This window comes from Myotis yumanensis, unplaced genomic scaffold, assembly GCF_028538775.1.
Source record: "Myotis yumanensis isolate MYYU_CA2020_CCGP unplaced genomic scaffold, mMyoYum1.0.hap1 SCAF_1, whole genome shotgun sequence".
NCBI lineage: Eukaryota > Metazoa > Chordata > Mammalia > Chiroptera > Vespertilionidae > Myotis > Myotis yumanensis.
Window position 1 is genome coordinate 163,034,691 of NW_027223752.1, and position 24,226 is coordinate 163,058,916.

At 40.6% G+C, this 24,226-nt stretch overlaps 1 protein-coding gene across 4 annotated transcripts in view; it reads left to right on the forward strand.

Annotated features, from left to right (window-relative positions):
• Window positions 1–8,047, forward strand: part of LOC138992450 (ankyrin repeat domain-containing protein 26-like) — a 57,890-nt gene extending 49,843 nt beyond the window's left edge. For all 4 annotated transcript variants that reach the window (XM_070391248.1, XM_070391276.1, XM_070391267.1 and 1 more), the window contains one exon: window positions 7,881–8,047. In XM_070391248.1, the coding sequence (XP_070247349.1) occupies window positions 7,881–7,901 (21 nt within the window). In that variant the 3' untranslated portion in view covers window positions 7,902–8,047. The remainder of the gene's footprint in view (window positions 1–7,880) is intronic.
• Window positions 8,048–24,226: the final 16,179 nt, after the last annotated feature.

Here is a 24,226-nt window from a genome sequence, read left to right on the forward strand (position 1 = left end):
CCATGAGTGCATGAATTTTCATGCTTTGGACCTCTAGTATAATAATAAAAGTCAGTGTAGTGGAATGTTTTTAATTCTAATTTTGTGGAGATATTTTGTTTCTTGATAAAGCCTGTGGCCAGCTTATGTTTTGCTAATACTGTGACATGATGGGGAAGGGGCTTCCAAAGATGACACCTATTCCTTTTTTGCTCCATTCTGACCTTTAACCTCTAACCCAATGCCTCCCACTTTACCTCCATTCCATGAAATTCTGGTAACAGAATCTGCTGAATTAGCCATTTACTTCATTGTGTTTAACTCATACTTCATAGACTCAATGCCTGGGGAGGAGAAGATTAAAATCTGGACTGTCACCATTCCTCTTTAGAAATGTCTTAATTTGAGCCCTAACTGGTTTGGTTCAGTGGATAGTAAGGGATTTGATTCTGGTCCAGGACACATACCTCGGTTGTGGGCTCCTCCCTGGCCATTAATGTTTCTTTCCCTAACTCTTGCACTCTCTCTAAAATAAATCAATGGAAAAATATCCTTGGGTGAGGACTAAAAAAAAAATATGTTAAAAGATAAAAAATAAATGTCTCAATATGAAATCTCAAAATTTTTTTTTATTGCTAAAAGTATTACAAAGGGTATTACATATGTGTCCTCCCCACCCCCTGCCCTTGACAATCCCCTGGCCTCCCTTACCCCCCAGTGTCTTATGTCCATTGGTTATGCTTATATGCATGCATACAAGTCCTTCGGTTGATCTCTTACCCACCTCCCCTCTGCCCCCAACCCTCTCTGGCCTTCCCGCTGCAGTTTGACAATCAGTTTGAGGCAGCTCTGCCTCTGTATCTATTATTGTTCAAAAGTTTGTAATGGTCTGTATTATCCATGAATGAGTGAGATCATGTGGTATTTTTCCTTCATTGACTGGCTTATTTCACTTAGCATAATGCTCTCCAGTTCCATCCATGCTGTTGCAAATGGTAAGCGTTCCTTCTTTTTTACAGCAGCATAGTATTCCATCGTGTAGATGTACCACAGTTTTCTAATCCATTCATCTACTGATGGGCACTTAGGCTGTTTCCAGATCTTAGCTATGGTGAATTGTGCTGCTATGAACATATGGGTGCACATATCCTTTCTGATTGGTATTTCTGGTTTCTTGGGATATATTCCTAGAAGTGGGATCACAGGGTCAAATGGGAGTTGCATTTTTACTTTTTTGAGGAAACTCCATACTGTCTTCCATAGTGGCTGCACCAGTCTGCATTCCCACCAGCAGTGCACAAGTGTTCCTTTTTCTCCACATCCTCTCCAGCACTTGTCGTTTGTTGATTTGTTGATGATAGCCAGTCTGACAGGTGTGAGATGGTACCTCATTGTTGTTTTGATTTGCATCTCTCAGATGATTAGTGACTTTGAGCATGTTTTCATTATGTCTCTTGGCTTTCTGAATGTCCTCTTTTGAAAGGTGTCTATTTAGGTCCTTTGCCCATTTTTTGATTGGATTGTTTATCTTCCTTTTGTTAAGTTGTATGAGTTCCCTATAAATTTTGGAGATTAGGCCCTTATCAGATATGACGTTGGCAAATATGTTTTCCCACTCAGTGGGTTTTTTTGTTGTTTTGTTGATGGTTTCTTTTGCTGTGCTGAAGCTTTTTATTTTGATGTAGTCCCATTTGTTCATTTTCTCTTTAGTTTCAAGTGCCCTAGGAACTGTATCAGTGAAGAAATTGCTTCGGCATATGTCTGAGATTTTGTTGCCTTTGGATTCTTCTAGAATTTTTATGGTTTCCTGTTGTACATTTAAGTCCTTTATCCATTTTGAGTTTATTCTTGTGTATGGTGTAAGTTGGTGGTCTAGTTTCATTTTCTTGCATATATCTGTCCAATTTCCCCAACACCATTTATTGAAGAGACTATCTTGGCTCCATTGTATGTTCTTGCCTCCTTTGTCAAATATTAATTGAGCATATTGGTTCAGGCCGATTTCTGGGCTCTCTATTCTATTCCATTGATCTATATGTCTGTTCTTGTGCCAGTACCAGGCAGTTTTGAGAACAGTGGCTTTGTAATACATCTTGATATCTTGCATTGAGATCCCACCTACTTTGTTCTTTCTCAGGATCGCTGCAGCTATTCGGGGTCTTTTTTTATTCCAGATGAATTTTTGGAGAGTTCGTTCTAGATCTGTGAAGTAGGCCATTGGTATTTTAATGGGAAGTGTGTTGAATTTATAGATTGCTTTGGGTAGTATGGACGTTTTAATGATGTTGATTCTACCAATCCAAGAACATGGTATGTTCTTCCATCTCTTTATGTCTTCCTCTATCTCTTTTTTCAACATCCTATAGTTTTCTGAGTAGAGGTCTTTTACCTCTTTAGTTAAGTTTATTCCTAGGTAGCTTAATTTTTTTGGTGCGATGGTAAATGGGATTGTTTTTTTAGTCTCTCTTTCTGAAAGTTCACTATTGGTGTATAGAAATCTCAAAATTTTAAAGCCAATTAGTTTTCTATGGAGAAACATTGTGGTATAAAGTACAAGTAAGCTTGAAGTAAGCTAGAGGATGTTTTTCCACTGAGATTTAAAATGTTCTCTATTTCCTCCCTGAGGAAAGAAAAACTTATGCCTAACCATGGAATGTTTTTCTGTGGACCTTGGCTGTGCCCTCTGAGACTTTGCTCTGACCTTTTCATAAGAAATGACCTGTGCTTACAGCTCTTATCTCAGCCTGCTTCCTCCCTTAGAACATCTAAAAACCCACAGGCCTCTTTTTATTGTGTACTGTCTTGGTCTCCCTTCAGGAGCTAGCAGGCAAGGTTTGTGTTACTACAATTCTCTTAGGAGCTTTGAGTTTCCTATGAATTTTATTGGGGTTCATGGCATTAGAAAAGCCACCTTACAAATTGTTTTCAGATAAGCTCTTCACCTGGGGCTTCCTGGAGATGTTGTAGGACAGCTCCTTTAAAATTCTTACATTCTGAAAATCTTTAAAGGAATTTGAGGCACCATGTTAATGTTTCTGAGCTCTTAGGGTTTTATAAGTCTTAGCTTCATCCTTAGACCATGTCTTCCTAGAATACACTGGATTTGATGTGAACCCAAACCTTTGTTTTGGCGTTATTTGACAATTGGACATGTGGGAGAAGTTATAAATGGGAAACGGGTATTTGAAACCCATAAACCCAGGATCTTTTATATTTAATTGTTCTTCTTTAGCTTATCTTTCTCATTGATTTCAATTTCAGCTGCTTCCTAGCGAGAATCCCTATTAATTCTCTTTCAGTGTCACTTTTTAAGCTCTTGCTGTCAGCCTCCTCAGGAGCCATGAGGGCTCCATTCAGTGTTTCTTGGAGGCCTTCTTGGTGTTCATTTTCACGCTTCACTACATTATGTCGGGTTCTACCTACCTCCTGTTCAGAGGCACTCCCATGAGTGTGTGTGTTTCCTTTTTAGTGTCAGCACTCTGTTGTTGTTTTTTTTATTAAATCTTTATTGTTCAGATTACATTTGTTCCTCTTCCCCCCCCCCCATAACTCCCCTCCTTCCAGTTCCCGCCCCACCCTCCGCCCTCACTCCCCACCCACTGTCCTCATCCATAGGTGCAAGATTTTTGTCCAGTCTCTTCCCGCATCTCCCATTCCCCTTTCCCCCCCAAGAATAGTCAGTCCATTCCCTTTCTATGTCCCTGATTCATTATAATCACCAGTTCATTCTGTACATCAGATTATTTATTCACTTGATTCTTAGATTCACTTGTTGATAGATGCATGTTTGTTGTTCACAATTTGTATCTTTACCTTTTTCTTCTTCCTCTTCTTAAAGGATACCTTTCAGCATTTTGTCTAATACTGGTTTAGTGGTGATGAACTCCTTCAGCTTTTCCTTATCTGTGAAGCTCTTTATCTGACCTTCAATTCTGAATGATAGCTTTGCTGGATAAAGTAATCTTGGTTGTAGGTTCTTGGCATTCATCACTTTGAATATTTCTTGCCATTCCCTTCTGTCCTGCAAAGTTTCTGTTGAGAAATCAGCTGACAGTCGTATGGGTATTCCCTTGTAGGTAATTGAGTCTCTTTCTCTTGCTGCTTTTAAGATTCTCTGTTTGTCTTTTGCTCTTGGCATTTTAATTATGATGTGTCTTGGTGTGGTCCTCTTTGGATTCCTTTTGTTTGGGGTTACCTTTGCTTCTTGGACCTGTAAGTCCATTTCTTTCACCAGGTGGGGGAAGTTTTCTGCCATTATTTCTTCAAATAGGTTTTCAATATCTTGCTGTCTCTCATCTTCTGGCACTCCTATAATTCTGATGTTGGTACGTTTGAAGCTGTCCCCGAGGCTCCTTACACTATCTTCACACTTTCGGATTCTTTTTTCATTTTGCTTTTCCAGTTGGGTGTTTTTTGCTTCTTCGCATTTCAAATCTTTGTCTTGATTCTTGTGCTCCTCTGGTCTGCTATTGGGTATAATATTCTTTATTTCAGTCCGTGTATGCTTAATTTCTAGTTTCTTTATCATAGCATCGAGGGTCTCATTAGTTTTCGTGAGGCTCTCCTCAAGTTTATTGCAAGCCCTCAAAATTGCGTTTTTTTAGCTCTATATCCTCCATTTCTGTCATGTTTTTTTGTCTCCGCATTTTTTATGCTTTCTTGGTGCACCGCCTTGTGGTCTTTGTGCGCAGTCTTGTTCTAGTTAAGCCTTGATTGTTGTAGTTAATACTAGAGGGATTTGACCACCAGGCTGACTGGCTGTGGGAATCAGCTGTAGGAAAACTTCTGTCCTCTGGGGAGGTACTAATCTAGCCTTTGCCTGAGGCGATCCGGCAAATGGCTCTGCACAGGGCTTGGGCGGGGCAGGTCGCACGGGATCAACAGGGCGGGCGGAGAGAGCAGTTATGGCTGCTCTCAGTCCATCCCCAGGGGCTCTGTCTCTCTGTCCCAGCAACCGCTGCAAACCTTGGAGGGACCGTAGCCAGACAGTCCTGCTTCTCCCGTTTGAGTCTGGGTCCCTAGAGACTCGCTTGGATCTGGAGCTCAGAGTCTGAGACTCCCTCCTGATTGAAAATGACAACCGCACCCTCAGCCACCAGCCTGCTTTGCAAGCGCACCTCCGTACCTTTAAATTTTCCACCCTGCGCCTCCTCTGAGCCTCGGAATGCTGTTGTCTTTCCTTCTAGTTGAAGAGTCTCTCCTCAGCCAGCCTTCCTGTGGTTCTGGGTGATGTCCGTTCCGTCTTTTAGTTGTATTTTTGAAGTGGTTGTTTGCAGCAGCAGTCTCTGGTGTTTACCTATGCTGCCATCTTGGTGGTCTGTCCCTCCTATTGTTCTATCAGTATCTGTGCGTTATTTATTGCTGTTTAATAAACCATTTCCAAACCTCCTATCTTAAAATAGCATTTACTTTGATCACAAATCTGCAGTAAGGCCACCTCATTTCTTTTCCACTTGCCACCAGTTGGGATGACTTGAAGCTGGGAAGTAGAATCATCTTGAGGCTGGTTCACTCTCTGGTTAGACAGTTGCAGAAGACTTTTGGCTGGGATGTTCACTGGGGCAGTCTCAGCTGGGATACCTGTGTGAGGACTGACTATGTGGCCTGGGCTGCTTCGTTCTTCACAACATGGTGGCTGGGTTCCCAGGGTGAGCTCCCCTAGGGAGAAAGTCAGATGGCACCCAGATATAGCAGTCACACAACAGTCGCCATATCCTATTCACCACAACCCAGTGAGCACTCAGGCCAGCACCTATTTCATGGACAAGTGGCAAACAATCTGGAGACGTGCTTCAAAACTCAGCATCACTCATCTTGTCTTACCAAACAGTCATTGTATCTAAAGGAAAGTAGTTCTTCCCAAGTCATTATCACTGATGTTCCAGCAAGTTTGTTGTTGATGATATTGTCTTTGTTTAGTCTGCTCCCTTATTTAGTGGGATGTAACAAAGAATTTCAAGATAGCACTATTGAATCAAGCCCCTCTTCGATTTTGTTGGTTCTGAAAAATGTAGGGCTCATCTCACTAAACATTTACAGGGAGAGATGCAATTTCTCAGTAAGCCAGGGAATCATTTCATCATGGAATGCAATTCAAATTAGCATCAAAAGTTTGTAGTTCAGTAAAAAACTTATGGCATTAGAATCCAAATATATCAGATTAATAAATTATTCTCATATTGAAAATGTTATTTTTGGAGGCATTTGGTGACTCAGTCCTGAATACTTCAATATAATATCCCTAAAAATGTTTTTAAAGATTGTGAAGTGTTAAGATGGGGAAGAGGAATGGGACTTCCTATTAAGAGACAATGTATAGTCATTTTGTGGAGGAGAGACATGAAAAAGTCAGAGAAAAAAAGAGTCTAAAATCAAGTGCAGACATGGTGTGACAAAGACAAGGGCAGTAAATATTTTTTGGGGGATTCCTGTTCATTTTAACTTTGGCCTTGATTCTGAGTAACTCAGGGTTCCACATTTTAAGACTCAACCACGGTGCAATTAGTATTTTATTGCAATTGGATTTGTTTCAGAATTTCATGCTGTTAAACTATAAAGAATTTAAATTAAAAAAAATTTCACACAGGTGCCCACACCTTCATGAGCAAACTCTATTATTTCATTCATGCAGAATGATGAGCTTATAGCAGCTTCAAAATGTAAGCATTGCCCTGAAGAAAATACAGTTCAGCAGGAGAAAGAATTCAAAGTACTTCAAAAGCAATGTGAAGAAATGACAGCTAGAATAGAGTGGTGGAAACAAGAAGCAATAAGAATCAGACGACAAATGGAAATAAATAGGGCAAAACACCATGAAGAAGAACAGTGTCTAGAGAGGATTGGAGAATGTGCAAGACCCGATGTAGCATATAGATTAGAACAAATCAGGCAATTTTTACAGGTTAATTTATTGTCCTTGAATAGCTTTATTTCATTTTACTTTGGATACAGGCAATGTATGTGTTTCCCCTTCTTCCCTTAATAGCAGCTTGTTCTGCAGGTTTCAGGAAGGAAGGTGCCATGTTTCTCCTTTCAGTATGTTAGTTTCCATCATTACCAGCACTGAGTTGATCTTGCAGAATTATTCTTACTAGAGGATCATTTTATTTTTAAGATGAGTTGATGAAAAACAAGACTATTAGGAAAAAATAAAAGTCATGATTAAAAAATTATACAATTATTAATTTATGTTGTCCATATTTAAGAATTTAAATTGATTTTATTATTCTTTGAGTTATCAGAATGTGTGAGTACTAATAAAAGAAAGATTTTTTGCTAAGTAAAATAAGCAAGTCAGAGAAAGACAAATACCATAGAACCTCCTTAATAATGTGTGCAATCTAAGGAACAAGATAAACAGATAAACAAAATAGAACCAGAGGTATCCATACATGAAACAGACTGGCAAATGTCAGAGAGGAGTGGAGGGGGGCTGGAGAAAGGAAGGGGAAGAGATTAGCTAAAGAGCATCTATGTATGCACACAGACAACAGTGTGGTGGTGGTCAAGGTGGGGCAGGCCTGGTGGCCCTGTGGAAGGGGGTCTTGTAAGTACAGCCCTCCCAGAAGGCAGTGAGTATTACCTGATAAGCCATCTACATTACTGATAGCCTACCAACTTTGGATTACTCCTTAGTTAGGAACCCCCTCCCCCAACTTCTTAGAAACATCAGAACTTTTTTACAATAATTTAGAACCTATACCTGAATATAGTAAATGTGCTTTGATACATTTTCATTGCTAAAATGCAATGTAATGGGAAATTCCCTTTATTACTGTGGCTACTTAAAAGAATGCAAGTCTCTTAGGGGAAAATAAAATACTAAGCATTTGTGGTTTACAATCTTTGCAGTTCTAAGGGGCAGCTAACATAAATCAGCACCAAACTTCTTCTCGTTTCAGAAACAACAAGCAGAGGACTAAGAGGCCCTTCCTGGAGACACCTTGTGTTGGAAATCTTAATAACAGTTTTGTATGCAATAGGAAATTTGCTGATTCCTACTTTGAGAATTCCTAATTTTTATGAATTGAATAAATTTATACTATTAAAAGCATTAATTTCTATTTTTAGGTGGAAAGTTTTGTCATCTTTTTACATGAAAGAAAATTCTTAATTTCTACTTTATTTCAGTTTTTATTTCAGATTTATAAAATGTTTTGCTGAGTTGTACATTTTCTAAATAGTTAAACTAAATAAATATTTGAATTTATAATTTGTTTTGTATTTGCATTTTTAAAGGAAGTTCCCTTATGTCTGAATGTCTTGCCAGCCCTTGAATGACTGATGACTAAGATGGCAATGATAGGCAGTCTTGACATTGACACTAGTATTCATTGTGTATCAGTTATTAATATATCCATTCCTCATCTCATTTATTGAGTTCTTTAGCTCCAGAATTTGTTTGGTTCTTTGTACAGTTTTCATCTCTTTGGTAAAGTTCTCCTTCTGTTCCTTAATTTTATTTCTGAGCTCATTGAACTGCCTTTTGAGTGTTCTTGTATCTCATTGAGTTTCCTCATGATTGTTGTTTTGATTTCTCTCTCATTTATGTAAAAATTGTCTGCTATTTTGAATTCCTTTCTGAGAACTGTCATTGTCTTCCTGTGTTAGTGTTACTTGGTAGTCCATGCTGCTTGATGGATTGTTCCTCTGCTGGTGTATTTGAAGTAGTGAACACTTTTCTTATTTAGGAACATTTTGCTTTCCACAATTCAGCAGGTTGATAATTTGGGGTCTGTCTTTAGTTTTCCAGTAGATGGTAGGATAGGGCAGTTTTTGTTTCCTCTTACCTATACTAGTTAAGCTTGGGGAGGGCATGCTTGTGAGTCAAGGTGTAGGAGGTTTAGCCTTGGACATGGTTGGGGGCGTTACCAGGTCCTGGATGCTGGTGCAGGATCTGGCTTACCTGGGTCTCAGGGCACCACAACTATTGCAGGGGATGGGGCCAGTTGAGCAGAGCCCATTTGTGAGGCCAAGGGGCTGCTGCCTCATTTCCTGTGACCATTGGCAGCACTGTGCTGTGGCCTGGGGCCTGGAGACTTGGTTCTGTTCTTGCTACTGGTCTGTGGTGGTGAAACTGAGGAGGAATCTGCATTTTGGGGGGGCCAGGGAGGGCGTTAGGAATGTGGCTGAGCTGCTGCCCTCCCCTGGTTTGTGTTGTAAAGCCTGCACCCTGACTCCTCAATCACTACCTTGTTTGCTGGAGCTGTAGGTTCAGTCTTGCTGCAGTGATGGGTCTGTCCCTGGTCTCCCCCCTCCCACCCACCCTCTTCCCTCCTCTCCTAAACATTCCAATAAGATCACCTTCCAGAGTACTGGTGCGTGGACTTTTTAGTGTATGGAGCACAGGAACCTGTGTTGGGTTCTGGATGTCAACAAGTTATAGATTTCAGGGGGAAAACAAAGGGGTGTGTCACTTGACAATGATGCTGTCACTCACTAAAATACCCATTTCAGGTCAGTGCCCACTGGCTTATAGTTTTGATGGTGCTTTTATGGTTTTAATGCAGAGAAAAATAGGATAGGTCTGTGCTAACTGAGGCTTCAACCTTGTTTTTCCATGTGGCTTCATTAGAATACATCATAGAAGAGCAAAACTAAGGATTTTTAGACTGCCCTTTGGCCAAATAAGGTCTTTGTGCTTCAAAGTTGTGAATCTGGACAACTGGAAACAAACAAAAAAAAAAGGCGGAGGGGAATGTGAAATACTTCCATAAATTAGTAGACATGATGCAAACCAAAATGTTCTTATTAGTTCTTTCTAGGGAAATCAGATAATGTCTCATTTTACAAGATGAAGTTGAAAGTGTGTGTAAATGCAAAAGCACTGCAAGAGATGATTTTTGTAGAAATTTTTTCTTTAATATTTTAGGAAGAAAGTAGTGTGGGGGTTTTTTCAATATTTCTAGATACACTGAAAAAAATAGTTTATTTTAAACTTAATGTTGGCTCTAAGATATGCATAGTTTCCTTGTGGGGCATTGATGAGCCAAATTATGCTAGACTTAATAAGAGAAATTAAAAAACTCCCTTCTATCAAGATACAGAGATAGGCCACAAAATCCCTACAGAATGCCTGAAAAGACTTAGACAGTTGCTTGTTTATATATCTGTGTGCCTTCCAGACTGGGAGACCCTAAATGCAGTGACTCTCTCTGGTTCATTTTTTACCATCTTTTCCCCAGAAGAGCCGGTAGGAAGCTACATACAAGTTTATAGACTGACCAAATGAACATATTTTTAAAATTTTATGAAGATTCCCCCACAAACTCTCCCTCATATATCTTCTGGTCCCTTAGATCAATCAGTGATCTTCAACTTATTTTGTTGTGAACTTCATGAGAAACTATGTAAATTCTATACTATTTTAAGATGACAGCTAACAATTTCATCATGGGTTTAATATTTGCAAAATATAACATTTAGAGCATGTTATTTATCATGTATTTGCTCGGAAACCTTGACGTTAAAGGTTTAGTTTATCCAATTTATCGAAATAGCTAATAGGCAAATCTAAATTTTATTGTTAAACCAATCAGAAAAAAATCCATTTTATTTTTCATTTCCAGTCAACTATATATATATATATATATATATATATATATATACACTTAAAACCTCTAGAGTACATTTTTATGATGAATAAAAAATGGGTAGATAGATAATAGATAGATGAGTAGATAGATAGATCTAGATAGTCACTGAGTTTTCTATGAAATTATTCCCGGATGAAATAATGAGCTTCAGAATTTAATATTTCTTATCAAAGATCTTTCTGCTTTGCTATTAATTGACTCTCCATTAGGGGAGTGTCAATTTGTATTATCAATAAAAACAAATCTGAACTTAAGTAAGAGATACTTTATTTGAAAGAACTTTCTGAATGTGGGGACTATAAGTGTCTCCAAGATAAATCAGATTTTTCTTCTATAGGGAAGTAAGCCTGACTAGAGAGAGAATGAGCAGGTGTGTGGTTGAATAATTGATTAGCAAATGCTTGAGGTCAGTAGCTTCTTGGAGAGGCCTTTACAGGGGGCGACTCTTCCAAAGCATGCTTAAGTTTGAGGCTGTGTCAAATTTTAGGATTTTTGTGTGACAGGGCAGGGGCAAGGACTGAAGTTTGGTCCAATCAGCAAGCATTTTGTCCATATTGTCCAACTATCTATTATTTTTAGGAAAAAAACTTGTTGTTTTCTTTTGCAAACTATTCACACAGAGACATTTGGGGTCGATGATGTATAAAAGCCTTTCTTTTGTGGAGTGGAGCAGAGGAAGAGGAGGAGTGGGACAGGAGCCATGGTGAACCCAGGCGGGTAGTTCTCAGGCCAGTACACCCGGAAGTGATGGCCGCAGATGCTTCTCCTAGTGCTCCCCTTTCCTCTGTCCACCAGGAAGTCCTCATGCTCTCAGGTGGAAGCCCCCTGCATTAGGGGAGAGTTTAATGTGATCCTTGCCTTCCTTCCACATTTTGGAGTTTGAATTGACTCCAGAAGACATGAATGCAATTGAAAGCCTCAAAAGAAATTTCAGATTTTTAAAATTATCATTGTAAGTGACTTGTAGATTGTTTCCCTGGGTTGTTTTCTGCAGTGTGTAGGTTAGCAGAGGGACTCAGCTTCCTTAAATCAGAGAGTCAGGCCTGATTTCTGGTGCAGAAGTAAAACAGGAGCTTCCTGGTGACCTCAGACCAGAGGTTTACTCTAGGCTCCGGCTCTGACCCAACAGAAATATGAGCAGAACATAAGTAAAATGGCCAAAGTTTGCATCATGGTAAATTCATGACTTTTATGCCCTAATTCCTGCGCTTGGTATACATACGACCACTCAGATGTGACTTACCCATTTGACACAGAAGACACAGTACCGACTGCCCACAATACTTTTAGGCAGTGATTCTCAACGTTCCTAATGCCGCTACCCTTTAATACAGTTCCTCATGTTGTGGTGAACCCCAACCATAAAATTATTTTCATTGCTACTTCATAACTGTAATTTTGCTACTGTAAACAATATGTAATTATATATGTGTTTCCCGATGGTCTTAGGCGACCCCTGTGAAAGGGTCATTCGACCCCCAAAGGGGTTGTGACCCACAGGTTGAGAACTGCTGCTTTTAGGAATGCTAATCTAAAAAGAAAAGGCCTTTCAAAGTAAGAGGGAACAAGTACTTGTTGAGATCAAGCAGAATAGCTAATGGGAAAACATTAATTTAGATAGAAGCCCCAATAATGTTCAGATTGGGAGACAGAGGCAGTGGGTATTTAGAAGAAAGGGAAGGAGGACAATAATCACATCTCCAGAAGGAAAGCAGTCATGTTAATTCTAAAAAATGGTTTTAATTTTCAGTCTAGTAGTCATTAATTCGTTACTCATGATAACTGTTTTCTTGTAATCCTCGCAAACAGTTCCCTTAGACAGTGTTGCCTATGCCCAGTCAAAAGGATATTTTGCCCTTTTTAACATTCCATAAAATGTGAGGCATAAGACATGCTGGGGAATTAGTTCCTCTGGCGTGGCAGCTCTGGCGCCATTTTAAAGTGGCTCAGGTTATGTTATTGTTTATAGGAGCCTATGAAAATGTTTCATCTTTAATGCTTTTTAAAATCAGGAGGAAACATGGTTATAGTAATGACCATGTAATAATGAATCCAGCCTTGACTCTATTCATTTTTTTCTAACACAACTATAAAATGTAACATTAATATTTTTGATGGAGGACGGGCCCAGGAAGGCAAGTGTGTGTGTGAGTGTCAGAAAGTCATCCTTGGACCCGGTTCCACCGCTTCCCCAAAGGGTCAGTGGCATTTCTCCTTCACTGGGTATTCCTTTTCCAAGGCATTGTCCATTTCTTCCAAATTTCTCCCTCTGTTAGCCTTTTATCCTTATCACAAGCCCCATTTCCTCCATCATATAATCTCACCAAAGTGAATTATAAATGGGCCATGGAATTATCTGCCCCTAGTGACTGATGTGTCCCCAGTGGCATACACCAACATAAGATCCTCTGCATTTCTCTAGTTTCTAGACTCCAGACTTGCTCAGGGTCACATTTGTCCACCAGAAGACTAGCCCCTGGCAGCCCCTGACTCCTTGACTTCGACTTATTCACAACATCACAGGCTTCTTGTTCAGTAACTGCAGGAGGGTCTCAGGATGGAAGAGAAGGAAGACTCATCAAATGAGAGGAGTTTGTAAGGGAGTTTAGAGATAAGGGAATAGAATTTTAGTTATAGAATAAAGAGTTTTTCAAAAGAAAATCTCAAAACCCTTTGTTTTTAAAGCTATGTTGTGAATTTGAGAAAAGACATTATGGATGAAAAAATTTGGGTAGTATCTTCCTGTTCCCAGGTCTTTGAAGTCAGTCTGTGATCTCCATTAGGCCTGTGATGATGTGCACCATCCCTTCCTAGCCCTTTGTCAACAGCACAGGTCCTGGCACACAGAATTTCTCAGAATGCACTCTTTAATGAAATTGAATCAGAAAAGACAACTTTTAAAAGGAAAATAAGAATCTGGAAAAAAAGAGAAATGACAGCAACACTAATTACTGAATGACAAGTATTCTTATAAATTGTATGAAAGCAGTAATTTCATTTGACATGTATGGTTATGCAGGCATACATATAATCTCCTTAAGAGAGTACAAGTTCCTTAACAGGGGGACACTGAATTGTTGAAGGAATTGGTTAGAAAGAGCAGCAGAATTGTCACTGTGAACGTTCTCATGATCTAGGGACAAAAGTGCAACGTGGGCTAAAACAACCACCACATTTCAGCCCTGGCTGTCACATCCTATGGCAAACTCCAATCTAAAGCAAACTTCCTGTCACTTGGCTTCTCTACCCCATGTGAATGTGGGAATTGAGCACATGGACCAGGAGCTGCATGTCTGTGTGTTGAGGCAGAAGGAAGGGCATGGTTGGAAATAGAGAGTTTTTAGTTCATCCTGACTGCATCCACAGAGAAACCCTCTCTTTGACAGCATGGGACTGAGTAAGTATATATTTCTGTTTCTCTTTCAGTGCTGTAGGTCACCCCTATTATCCATTTTCTGAAGAATATTGAGGGTCAACTATCTACCATGCATTCTCCCCGAATCTCCTGCTCCCAGGGGTGTGGAGAGGATTTCTGCACTTAGGGGAGGTGATTAAAAACAGTTCTGTAGTTTCACGCTGCTTCCCTGTCTTCTTTTTAAAATTATTTTTTATTTTATGAAATAATAAAGACTTCCAAATGAGGGTGTTTGTTTTTCCTGAGAATTAAAATAAAATATATAAATGACAGAAAATTGGGGCCTCCCTTTCTTCATGGGTAGGATGGTTTCTCTCTAGTTTAGGTTACTTTGTGCAGTCAGTCAAAGCTTTTTGAAATTTTAATAGGCATACAATATCTGAGGAACTTGTTAGAAATGAAGATTGAGAGGCTCCACCCGCAAAGTTTCTGATTGAATAGATCAGGGAGAAGTCTCAAAAGTCCACATTTCTAATGAGCTACCAAGTGTTTCTGCTGCTGCTTGTCCAAGGACCACACTTGCAGTAGGAATGGATCAAGGGAGATGGAAGGGTGTCACCTTTCATCAATTCAAGGGTGCGTAAGTCTTTTTCTGTTATTCTTACCTTCTATTTAATTGTAGCCATTTCACAATATCCTATCTAATAGAAGACAAAGGTACAAATTGACCATACCTTTTGTATGCCCACCAGCCAATCAGAGCAATATGCAAATTAACTGCCAACAAAGATGGTGGCTAATTTGCATACTGTAGGCAGGGCAGGACAGCGGGAGCCGCCATCCAGGCCCCAGTGTGTGGCCCTGGGTGGTACAGGGCTCAGGCGGGCGCAATTGTGAGGGCCCGCCCTGTGTCTGGCCCCAGGCAGCGTGGGGCTCAGGCGGGGCGCTGCGATTGCGGGGTGGGGGGGCCCCTCCGCCCCGTTTGTGGCCCCGGCCAGCACAGGGCTCAGGTGAGGGGCTGTGATTGCGGGGCTTCCGCCCCACGTGCACCTGGGCCAGTGCAGGGCTCAGAAGGCGCAATCCGCAAAGCGGGCCTGGGGATTAGCGAATGGGCGCAAGGCAGACCTCCTAGTCCTTCCCCTCAGCCGGCAGGCTCCTATCAATCTTCAGTTTCTACTGAAAAGAATGTGGTGCCTCCACTGCGCAGCCTCCCAGGACTCACAGGCTCCAGAGTGGAGATTTCAACAAGGACTTCAGCACCTGCTCAGGGGAATAACGCCACCTCCCTACTCCACAGCTGCTTCTGTGTCTGCAAGAAACTGCGCATGGTCCTCCCTGTGGCATGGGTGGGGCCAGGGCCTGAGTTGAGCGGTTCCACAATAGGGATAGCAGCTGGACCAGTGCAGGGATGGAGGGAGGGAAGGCAGGGAAGGAGCAAGGGGGAAGCCCTGGTTCCCTGCTCCTCCTCCCACAGGCATGGCCCTTGCTGCTCTTATGATAAAAGGAGTTGTGTTTTTCAAACTGTTTGGGTAAAGGAAACAAGTGTCTGCTGACTTCTGATCTTACTCTCAGAGCTGCCAGTTAATCCTTCGGTTGATCTCTTACCTCCCCCTCCCCCCCAACTTGTCTTCTTTCCTTCAAAAAAACAAGTACTAATACCTGGTCATCTCACTGGTAACCTATTTTCTTTCCTTGCTTTACCTGACCCACTAGCACTATTGACTTTTTTTTAATGCATTTGACAGTGTTTAGCACATTTTTCCCCCTTGAAATTGCTGCCTGTCTTCTGTGATGTGAGACCCTGCTGTTCTCCTCTGTCTCACAAGTGGACTCTGCCCATCCTATCAGGCGGGTTCTCATCCATTACCTCTTGCCCTCTCATTCCACATGACTCCCTGGGCAGCTCCATGTGTCGCCAAGGCTCAGCTGATCTGTAACTACAATCTACACCAAGCATGTCAAACTCAAAGGCTAACACAGGCCAAGTAAAGAAGGTTTAAGTGTATGTGGGCCACAAAAAAACAAAAGCTTCAATTTTCATAGAAACATTGGTTTATTTCAATGGAGACATGCTAAATACAAAGGGCTGAAATAAATGAGTAATCATTAACATAAAATAATAGAACATTTTAATAAAAATTAATATTTTTTTCTTGAACATGAACCCAGGCACTGAATAACTGCACAAATTAATAAATGTAATGCAAATAAACCTATTTTTCTTGTTCTCTGAAAGAGAAATATTTTCTGTTGTGCACAACAAACAAGTCATTATAAGACTAATGACGTGGCAATCAGCTGCTAAAATATTCACTGTTGGTATTAGTGGAGAGAAATGGTACGCCTGTGCATAAGGCTTGTGAGGGAAATGAATGCAACACAATTATAGTAATCTGTCATTAGCGAATGTTGTGGTTCATTAATAACTAGAGGCCCAGTGCTTGGTTTCGTGCACATTGAAAGGAAATTAAGTAGAAGGTGGCCGGCAAGGTAGGATGGGGTGAGATGGGCTGGACATGCCCTGGAGCCAAACCCGCATAGTCCCACCCTGGCCAGCCGCACCTGGGACAGTGCCAGGGCTCGAAGGGTGTGTGCAGAATGAGCAGGGTCCCTTTGGTGGGTGGGGTTGCACAGCGTGCAATGTGGGGATCAAGCCAAAACTGGCAGTCCGACATCTCCCCAGGGGTCCTGGAGTGTGAGAGGGCACTCTGCAAAGTTGCAGTCACGTTGAGCATCTGCCCCCTGGTGGTCAGTACGTGTCATAGATCCCAGTAGTAGCGTCTTCCCCCTGGTGGTCATTGTGCATCATAGCTACTGGTTGTTCCGTCGAATGGTTGGATGCTCTCTTAGGCTTTTATATATGTAGATTATGTATAACGGGTTATTATAAAAATTGTTACAAAATTTTTATTAAACCATTTCTTACATACTGTTATGTTGGCTGGGTCCCAAAAATATCTGGTGTGGGTTGCATGCTGCCTGCGGGCCATGCATTTGACATGCTTGATCTACACTCAGTGCCTGAGCTCCAGGCCTGCCTGTCTAATTGCTTACTAGGTTTTTCTATGTAGATGTCTGTAGGGCCTTTAAACTCAGTATGCCCTAGAACTGAAATGATTACTTCTCTGACCTCACACAACTTCTAGCTCTCTCTCCTGTGTACTCTCTAAAGCTTGATAATACTGTCAACCCTAGTTCTTTAAGCTAGAAAACCAGGAGTCTTTACCTTAAATCCTCAGTGGGCATTCCCTGTATTAACAAAACAAAGCCATGCTTATCTTTTTCCCTACAGACCTTCTCTCCTTCAGTTTTTGCCACCATGGCCTTCAGAAATGTGAAACCAGTTCATAGTTTCCCCTACTTAATATTCTACCATAGCCAACCATCTTGCCAGGATTAAGTTAGAAATCCTTAGTTTAGCACAAAACTCCCTTACTTGGTTTCTGCCAACTCTCCAGTTTTGTTGGTTTAATATGTAAATTATCTCTCATAAGAACCTTGCTTGCATGAATTGGCATTGCTTTTTATTTGAGCTATGTCCTAACCTTAATCTCTTTCAGATTGCAAAATCCTAGAGGACAAGTAATGATTGCTTTATGGTTTGTTAAATTTTTGAACGCCTAACAGAGAGCCTCGCCTCCTGAGTGCAGCCCTCTGTTCTACACCATTGCCTACCTGCCTGCTAAGTGCTGAGAAGGCAAAAAAAAAAAAAAAAAAAAAATGGAAGACAGGAATCCTGTGAGTCTGGTCATCTCCGCCAGCCACCGGCTGTGTGACCTGGGTCAAAACACCTGACTTTCAGTTTCCTCCTCTGTAAAATAAGCTACTTGAAAGGAATCTGGAAATGGTCATTAGTTGTCTTCAAACTGTTTTATGTCTGTGGTCAGAGTCCTGGGCTCATGTGACATCATAGCCATACACCAGGGGGAAGCACTGACTAAAATGTGCTGAGAAATCCATATACTCTAGGCCAGTGGTTCTCAACCTTCTGGCCCTTTAAATACAGTTCCTCATGTTGTGACCCAACCATAAAATTATTTTCATTGCTACTTCATAACTGTAATGTTGCTACTGTTATGAATTGCATTGTAAATATCTGATATGCAGGATGATCTTAGGCGACCCCTGTGAAAGGGTCTTTTGACTGCCAAAGGGGTCGCGACCCACAGGTTGAGAACCGCTGCTCTAGGCCCTATCTTGAAAGTTTATTTTGCTTTGTCTCAGCAAATATTGGAGAAGGTCATGGTAGAGTGAATGCAGCTTCATCTATTCAGTGGGATATTTTTCCAGGGCGTTCGAGTTGGTTAATGTCTTTATTTATCTAGACAAGAATCCTCTCTCAGCATTCCACAGAGGGGATAAGGGCCAACCCATTTACCCTTCAAGGAGGACAAGAAACTTCTCTTTACAGTCTTTGGCCAGGACCACTTTTCTTAGGTCCAACTGAAATTCTCTGGCTGAAATGAGCTCTTTTTAGCCCGTCCTAAGTGAGGATGAATGGCTCGTAGGGGGACTCTGCAAGACAACCCATGGCCAGAGGGATTCTGACAATGAATCACAGATGCAGCAAGGATACACTAATGTTTTTACCAAGGAACATATACAGCTCTTCATATCCCTCAGAAGAGCTCGATGTTTTGGAGATGCCAGTTTACTTGTGGAGTACAAAGGTAGGTGATAACTGGATGACAGCATTCAACGCACAGGTGTTGAGCCCTACGACATGTCAGGCATTGTGCCAGGGACTGACACTACAATCAGCACAATGTAGCACCTGTCCTCATAAGGGACAGAGAGAGGGACACGTAAAAAGGCAATTACAATAAAGTACGCCAACTACTAAAGTTAGGGGTGAGCATGGTAGCTAAAGAGACACATCAGAGGGGACCCTGTCTCATCATGGGCTGACTTGGGGAGCTGCCTGAAGGAGCTGATACCACAGCATTGTATTGAAGGACAGGTGGATATTTGTAAGCCAGACAGAGGAACTTTCCAGAGGTGTGATGGACCATAGTTTATGTGGGGAACTGTAAATAGTTGAATATGGTTAGAATGAATAGAGAGCACAAGAAATAAGGCTCAAGAGGTGGTTGGTAAAGGGGCTGCATACTAAGGAGACTGGACTTCTTGAGGGCACTGGGAAGCCAGTGCAGGACTAAAAGGGAAGTCCTTGTTTGGGAAGGATAGTCCAACTGTTGTGTGGGTATAGATTGGAATAGGGTCAGGATTGGAGACCTGGACACTAGTTGGGAATCTTCTGCCCTTGGTGGAAAAGATGGGGGGAAGGGCCTGTAATAAAGAATAGAGCCACCATTGTCTAATAATTATTCACCTTACTAACTATGGATATGCTTTCTTACAGAGCCCGGGAAACTGGAGGATGTAACAAGGCTGTAATAAGATTAGATGCCTCAATGGGCCCATTACTCAGAAAAGAAAAACATTTTGAGCACAGACCAAGGATAGGACATACTTTGATTTGGTTGCTGTGGCCAGATCCTGACCCCCTCTGGGAGTTTTTCTCGGGAACACTGACCATCCTGTGGTCCCAGGAACCAGCTGAGCCATTTGTAACATCATAGGAGATTAGCCACCTTGTTATCAGACTTTGAGCTCCTGAATGTCTGACTGCAGACCCTCCCCTCCTTTTCCATGTTACACTTGCAGCTCACAGCTACATGTAGCTATCTTCTCCCTTGTGTGATATGATCAGCCAACTGGCGAGGGGAGTCAGAGAAGAATATCCAGAGTGACAAACTGTTTTCCCCACACTGCCGGCATTATTGGAATAATGTTCATATATGATTCAACCCTGTCTCTGCTTAATTTGGCTCAAGTAGTGACAGGTGGCCTCGGACCCATTGTGTCCGGTTTCAGATGTACACATTTTAGCACCATGTGCTGAAAAGAGTATCCCTCTCCTTGACTTACCTTGGCACCTTTATAGGAAATTAATTGACAACACAGGTGTCCATCTGTTTCTGCAATCTATTCTCAGGTCTATATGTCTAACTTTTCATTGTGTCACACTGTCTTCATACTATACATTTATAGTAGGTTTTGAAATAAGGTAGTTTGAATTCTTCAAATGGGCTCTTTTTCAAAATTGTTTATATTATTCCAACTACTTTGCTTGTCCATATACATTTTAGAAGCAGTTTTTCAATTTATTCTTCTTTTAAAAAGGTGCTAGAATTTTTAGCAGAATTGCAGTAAATCTAGAGAAACATTTTTGGAAGAACTGACGTCTTAGCAATATTGAGTCTTCTGATCTATGAGCACAATATATCTCATCATTTACTTAGATGTTATTAATTTATCTCATCAATGCTGAAACAGGAATTTTTAGGGGTGAAAAAGACAGGTTTTAGGAAATTTAGGGGACCATGGAAGAAACATAGGGCTGCAGAGCAGCAGAAGGTATATTTCCATAGAATGGGGAAGCTGAAAAGCTGCAACAGGTACATTTCCATAGAATGAGGGGACCGGGAACAGCAAAATATCTATATTTACAAAATAAAGAGAAGGAAGCCCTTAATCCGGAAGGGGAAGAATAAAGCCCAAAGAGGATAGGAAAATAATAAGGAAGGAGGTAGGGAAAACCTCACATGTCCCATGTGAGGTTGAACCTTTGAGCTCAGAAGTTACTATAGGAACCAGTCCCAGGGAATAGTGACCAATCAGAGGGGATATCAAGGCACCAAGATCTGCAGCCTTCATAAACCACAGGGAAAAGGAACTCAGTGGGATCCTTTCCCCCTCCCTACTTGGGAGCCCTTTCTGTGGGACTCATTCCTCCTCCCCATGTGGGAGCCTGTACTTGTTCTTTAATAAATTTCCACCTTTGCTACCATCTTTTGCCCATGGATTCATTCTTCGACTCTGGCAGACAAAGAATCCGGGTTCCAGTCTAAAAATTCTGCTTCAACATTTTGTGTATTTTAGCATACAAATCTTGCACATATGTTTAGATTTGTTCCTAAATATTTTGTTTCTTAATACAATAACAAAGCATGTTGTTTTTAAAATTTCTAAGTTTTTTAAGGACATTGGCTTTTATTATCAGCAGTTGCGAATGGAACAGGGTAAAAAGCAGGGACTCCTTATACAGAGAAGATAATTACAAAAAAAGTTATATGTAATAGACATTAGCATGTCTGAGTCCATTGTAAGACAGGTTTCTTACAATTAAAAAGAAACACGTTCCATGTAGGCAGTATTTACACAGCACCAAGCATTTAGATCAAGAACAAAAAGTGCTCTCATTGGGTGTGACAGTCTGTCAAGTGCTGAGTCATCCCTGAAAGCTCCAGTGGCCTCTGAGATCACAGAGCACTGCATTTTTTCCATGAAACAGAATTTATTCATTTTTTTACATGCAATAAACATTAATAATTCAAAAATAATGATTTTAAGTATAATAATGTTACATGTAATAAACATTAATATTTCAAGAAAAAATATTTTAAATATAATAATATTACCAAAACTCTACTAATATACTATAATATCACAAAAGTTGTAGGAAATATTAAAAGTCTGAAAATAACAGGATTATTTCTATTCTAAAATATTTTTTCCCCTGGCTCTATTTTTGTTCATCAGTTTATGTTGCTCATTATATTCCACAAATGAGTGAGATCATGTGATATTTATCTTTCTTTGACTGGCTTATTTCGCTTAGCATAATGCTCTCTAGTTCATCCATGCTGTTGCGAATGGTAAGAATTCCTTCTTTTTTACAGCAGCATAGTATTCCATTGTGTAGATATACCACAGTTTTCTAATCCACTCATCTGCTGATGGGCACTTAGGCTGTTTCCAGATCTTAGCTATTGTAAATTGTGCTGCTATGAACGTAGGGGTGCATATATCATTTCTGATTGCTGCTTCTGTTTTCTTGGGATACATTCTTAGAAGTGGGGTCACTGGGTCAAATGAAAGTCCCATTTTTAGTTTTTTGAGGAAACGCCATACTGTTCTTCTCAGTGGCTGCACCATTCTCATAAGCAGTGCAAGAGGGTTCCTTTTTCTCCACATACTTGCCAGCACTTGTCGTTTGTTGATTTGTTGATGATGGCCATTCTGACAGGTGTGAGATGGTACCTCATTATTGTTTTCATTTGCATCTCTTGGATGATTAGTGACTTTGAGCATGTTTTCATTTGTCTCAACATGAGTGGGGGGATGAGGGGCAATGGGCATATTAAAGACATTCCCAACAAAGACTGAAATTATGAATATATAAAGTGTAGTTATAGCACTGTACTGTTGAGTTGTAACACACACGCGCACACTACAAATGACAGTAATAGAAGAAATAGAAGAAAAGAAGTTACTAGAATAAAGTTAATACATTTTTCCAGAATTAAATTTGTATTATTTTTAAGTATACTGTGATAAGTTGATGTGTATTATCTTCACTAAAATGTAACTTAAATAAAAAAGAAACATAGGGACCATTTTACCATTGGGAAAAACAGAAAACAAAAAGAGAAATAGCAGATATTAAAAACAACTATATAAATATTAAATATGAAAGAACCATACCCTACAACTCAAATAACATAAGAGATTGCCAGACTGGATTTTAAAAGGGCAAGATTCAGCCGATAAAGGACTTGTATTCATAATATGTGATTTCTTAAAATGTATAAGGCAAACAACCCCCAAAGGGGTTGGGAGTCATATATTTGAATATATATATTTTCCCAAGATACACAAATGGTAAACAGCATAGGAGAGAACACTCATTATCACTTGTGCTAGGGAAATGTAAATTACATCCACAATGTGATACTGCTTCATATCCACTAGACGGGGCCTCAGCAAAAAGACAGACTAAAGAGGTATGGAGTGAAGTAGATGAATGATGATGAAAGGCAACTTGAATTGGGGTGGTGAACACACAGCACAATATACAGATGATGATCTGCTGTGGATCTGTATACCAGAAACCTATATAATTTCACTGGCCAATGTCACTGTAATACATTCAAATTAAAAAAAAAAAAAGACAGACTATAAGAAGTACTACTGTACAAGATGAGGAGACACCGGAACCCTCAAACACAGGTGGTTGGAATACAGTCTATACTAATAAAAGGGTAATATGCTAATTAGAATGGATAGACCCAACATCTTCTGGATGACTTTCCTAACAAAGCCAGGGGTGTGGCGAGCCTGCAAACTCCATGGTCCCTCACCCCAGCTGGCCCCACCCCCCAGTGGGGGCCCTCCACTTCAATCCAGGGCCCCCTTCAGGGCAGGCCAGCCGGTCACCACCTGTGCACAAGACCCTATCTTATATAATAAAAGGGTAATATGTAAATTGACCCTAACAGCAGAATGACCAGAACGACCACTAGACCAGTCACTATGAGGTGCACTGACCACCTCTTGGTACCTTTCCCCAGCCAGCAGGCTCCGATCACCTGATGGCGACCCGCGGAGGGGGCGAGGCCAGCAAGTGGGTGGGAACAGCCAACTTCTCAGTCCCTTCCCTGCCTTCAGGCACCAATCACCTAATGGCAAACAGGGAACTGGGGGTGGGTGGCAGCAGGGGATGGTGCCAGCTCTGGGCAGCTGGGGAAGATAGTCCTGATTGCAGTCCAGACCTAGGGACCATACCCATGCATGAATTTCATGCACTGGGCCTCTAGTATTGTATACTTACCTTGGAAACAATTCCTCAGGTTCATAAAAATTACCACATGACTCATCAATTTAACCCTAGAAGTCTACCAAAAGAAATGAAACACAAATACACACAAAGACATGTCCACACACATACATATACACACACAAAGAGGGAGGGGGGAACAGAGGAGAAGAAAAAAGGGAGGAGGTAATAACAAAAATTAGGGAAATGAACAAAACTGATGAATCTCTGTCAAGGATATATGGAAGTTCCTCCTATTATTCTGGTAACATTTCTGTAAACTTGAAATTGCATCAAAACTTAAAATTATTTTTGAAAGGGGCAAAAATATGTGGCAAATTCCTGCTATCAATGAAGACCACATACAGCTTAAAGGCTATTGGAAAAACTGCAGGTAATTTTAATAAAATCACTTCAAGAATATAATTTGGTTAAATATAAAAACCAATAAAATATACTCTAAAATAATTTTTCTAATGAGTTAAATGAATTAATCTGTAAATCCTATAGCAACATGCTCATATTTATAAAATCTGAATGAGAAGCAAACATAATTTTCCTTTTCTGATACAGTGTAATTCAAAAGGTCATTTTGAAGGGGACTGAGCTTTTGTTCTAATTTTACTTTCAATATCA